The sequence below is a fragment of the Terrapene carolina genome, unplaced genomic scaffold (genome assembly GCF_002925995.2).
Source record: "Terrapene carolina triunguis isolate 2854851 unplaced genomic scaffold, T_m_triunguis-2.0 Scaffold18031, whole genome shotgun sequence".
Classification (NCBI taxonomy): domain Eukaryota; kingdom Metazoa; phylum Chordata; order Testudines; family Emydidae; genus Terrapene; species Terrapene triunguis.
In genome coordinates, this window is record NW_020682382.1 from 830 (window position 1) to 3,502 (window position 2,673).

Genomic DNA, 2,673 nt, shown 5'->3' on the forward strand with positions numbered 1-2,673 from the left:
CTCTCCTCTAAGTGCTTCAGAGTTGATTCCTTGAGGACCTGCTCCATGATTTTTCCAGGGACTGAGGTAAGGCTGACTGGCCTGTAGTTCCCCGGATCCTCCTTCTTCCCTTTTTTTAAAGATGGGCACTACATTAGCCTTTTTCCAGTCATCCGGGACCTCCCCCGATCGCCATGAGTTTTCAAAGATAATAGCCAATGGCTCTGCAATCACATCCGCCAACTCCTTTAGCACCCTCGGATGCAGCGCATCTGGCCCCATGGACTTGTGCTCGTCCACCTGTCCTCTCATCATTTAGTTATCTGTCATCTGTTCAGGCTCTAAACTCTTTGGGACTGGGAACAGTCTATAATTAGGCAGCTAAAGCATCAAGCACACTTTTGAGACACTATATAAATAATTAGTAATAGAAATGAGTCAGTAAGTTACCAAAAATATTTTAATTGCACCCTCAAGCTGTACACACACCTTGAATGGGTAATCACAAGATCATATTGCTGTAACCTTCATCCTTCCTTGGAGATCCCATCCCTATTGTTTGTCACTTCCACTCACTGTACCCTATTTAAAATTTAGATAAAAATCTTCATGGTAGACATTTTTATTTGTTTGGTAAATTGCCCAGCAGAGTTTTGGGTATGGACAAATTGAAAAATCAATAGGATAAGTAATAAGCTTGAATGGGGGAGAATTATATATGGAAGCCAAAGGGTATAAACAGAAATAATTAAAAGTAAAAAAAAAAATAATAATAATTTGAACATGAGGAACAGTCTCTCAGAGTAAGCTCTACAGGATTGCAGAATAAACTAGAAAAGACTATGGCAGAAGAATCTACCAAAATGAAGTTGTGGAACTCTCATTGCTTGAGACATTTAAACTCGACTGTACAAATCATTAGAGGAAAAAAAAAATACTGCAGAAAGTAAGCCTGCCCAGGGGGGAAGGACTAAATGTTCAAATGTATTTTCCATTTCTATGAATTATGGAGAAAGCAAGATTAGAAACTGTTAATACAGATTTTTGACTAGCACTAACTCCCAGTGTTTAGGGTGCAAATGTAATTTTATTAACCTAGTAAATTATGTTTCTCTCCATTGGAAACTAATTTCCTTTCAATAAAAGGTATAGCACAGGAAGAGTAACAGCAAACACAGTGCAGGTTAGTGCAGTGCTGAAGATTGAATTTCTCTTGATTTGTGTTTCCAGTCTCCGCTCTGCACCACACAATTCTAGAATCACATCCTGCATGGCTAAGGCCTGGCCCTTTACCTCAGCTGAAGAGCCAAGGACCACTCTTTCCACAGGTCTAGAATGAACTGCATGTTTAACATTTTGTACCTCAGCAGTCATTTGTCCTAAATTTTCTTCCAGGGTGCTAAGCTGCTGTTGTAAACTCCCCATGCAGGAACTGACTTGTTTAGAGTAGGTTAGATGTTCTTTTAAAGAAACTAAAAGAGGGTCTATTTTTAATGATGCACTCATGCCTTCTGTCCCAGTCCCAGCTTCCAACATGTTTCTCAGGGTGTCAATGAGGTCACTGAGATCCTTCTGTTGTATGTAGTGGCTGGACGCCTGTTCTTTGATGGCCTCCTGTAAGCTTATCGGTCCCTTCTGGGCTTCGAGAACTAAGGCTTTTAATTCTTGCAGCCTTACTCGGTTGATATATGTGGAACCAAGGACACCGATAATAGCTCCTAGTACAGAACCAATAATGGACCAGTTCTTCGTTTTTTCTGCTCTTGTTCTCTCTTTTTCATGGCTTTCCCTCACAGCTGCAGAGAAGAGAGAGAATTTTTCCCGCTCAGATTCCTCTGCACTTAAATAGGCAGTTCGGTACCTCTTCTCTTCCTGCAAAAAACACAACATATTGAAGAAGATGTGATGTGCAATTATAAAATCACATTGAAGTCTACATCTACAAATTAAATACTTGGTTTGGTGTATACATACGTTTTCCTCTATGCACAGAACTATAGTGGAATTTAATATACCTCAGCTGTGTCCTGGAATAATTTCTATCTCAGAAATGTCTTATTTTATTGTCAGATTTCCTTAGTCAAATCTAGTTATAACAATCTGAGATGTAATTTCCAGTGAAAATTAAAGATTAAAAATGATGATCAAGAATTACACTTTAAGCTTTGCTGTGCAGAGATCTGTCACATATAGGTCTGTCCTTGGTAGCCTCCTCTTCTCTCTTTACAATCTATCTGTGGATCATCTTATGTGCTCCCATTGCTTTAAATTACCATCTTTACACCAATGACTCACAAATCTACCTTTCCACTCTTGATGTCTGCCTCCATTCAGTCCTGCATCTCAGTCTGTTCCTCTGATGACACCTCCTGGATGTCTCACAAGCAATCTGAAAATAACGTGGCCAAACCTGCACTGCGCTTTCCTCCAAAATTCTCTCTCCTTACCTTCATTCTGTCAACACTGACACCATCATCTTTTCCTGTCAAATAATACCATAACCTGAAAGTCCTCTTCCAGTTCTCCCTCTCTCACACAAAACACCCAGGCTTGGTCTGTATCTTGACCAGAATATTTTGAGAGTCCATTCTCTTTTCTTTTTTCTACATTGCTAAAACTTGTCCAGGTCCTCATCTCCCAAATCTGGATTACCAAAATTGCCTCCTCTCTGGCCTTCCATGATACATTGTCTGA

The 2,673-nt window shown here is 39.8% G+C and overlaps 1 protein-coding gene across 1 annotated transcript; it reads right to left on the reverse strand.

Moving 5' to 3' along the window:
* Positions 1-289: 289 nt before the first annotated feature.
* CCDC51 (coiled-coil domain containing 51) lies at positions 290-1,905 on the reverse strand. Its single transcript, XM_024221138.3, has one exon. It carries the CDS (start codon positions 1,867-1,869, stop codon positions 1,105-1,107), a length of 765 nt encoding a protein of 254 aa, XP_024076906.2. The 5' UTR covers positions 1,870-1,905; the 3' UTR covers positions 290-1,104.
* Positions 1,906-2,673: the final 768 nt, after the last annotated feature.

What these genes read in the sequence shown, in the direction of transcription:
- CCDC51 (XM_024221138.3), bottom strand. Translation starts at nt 1,869, where the DNA reads ATGTTGTGTTTTTTGCAGGAAGAGAAGAGGTACCGAACTGCCTATTTA.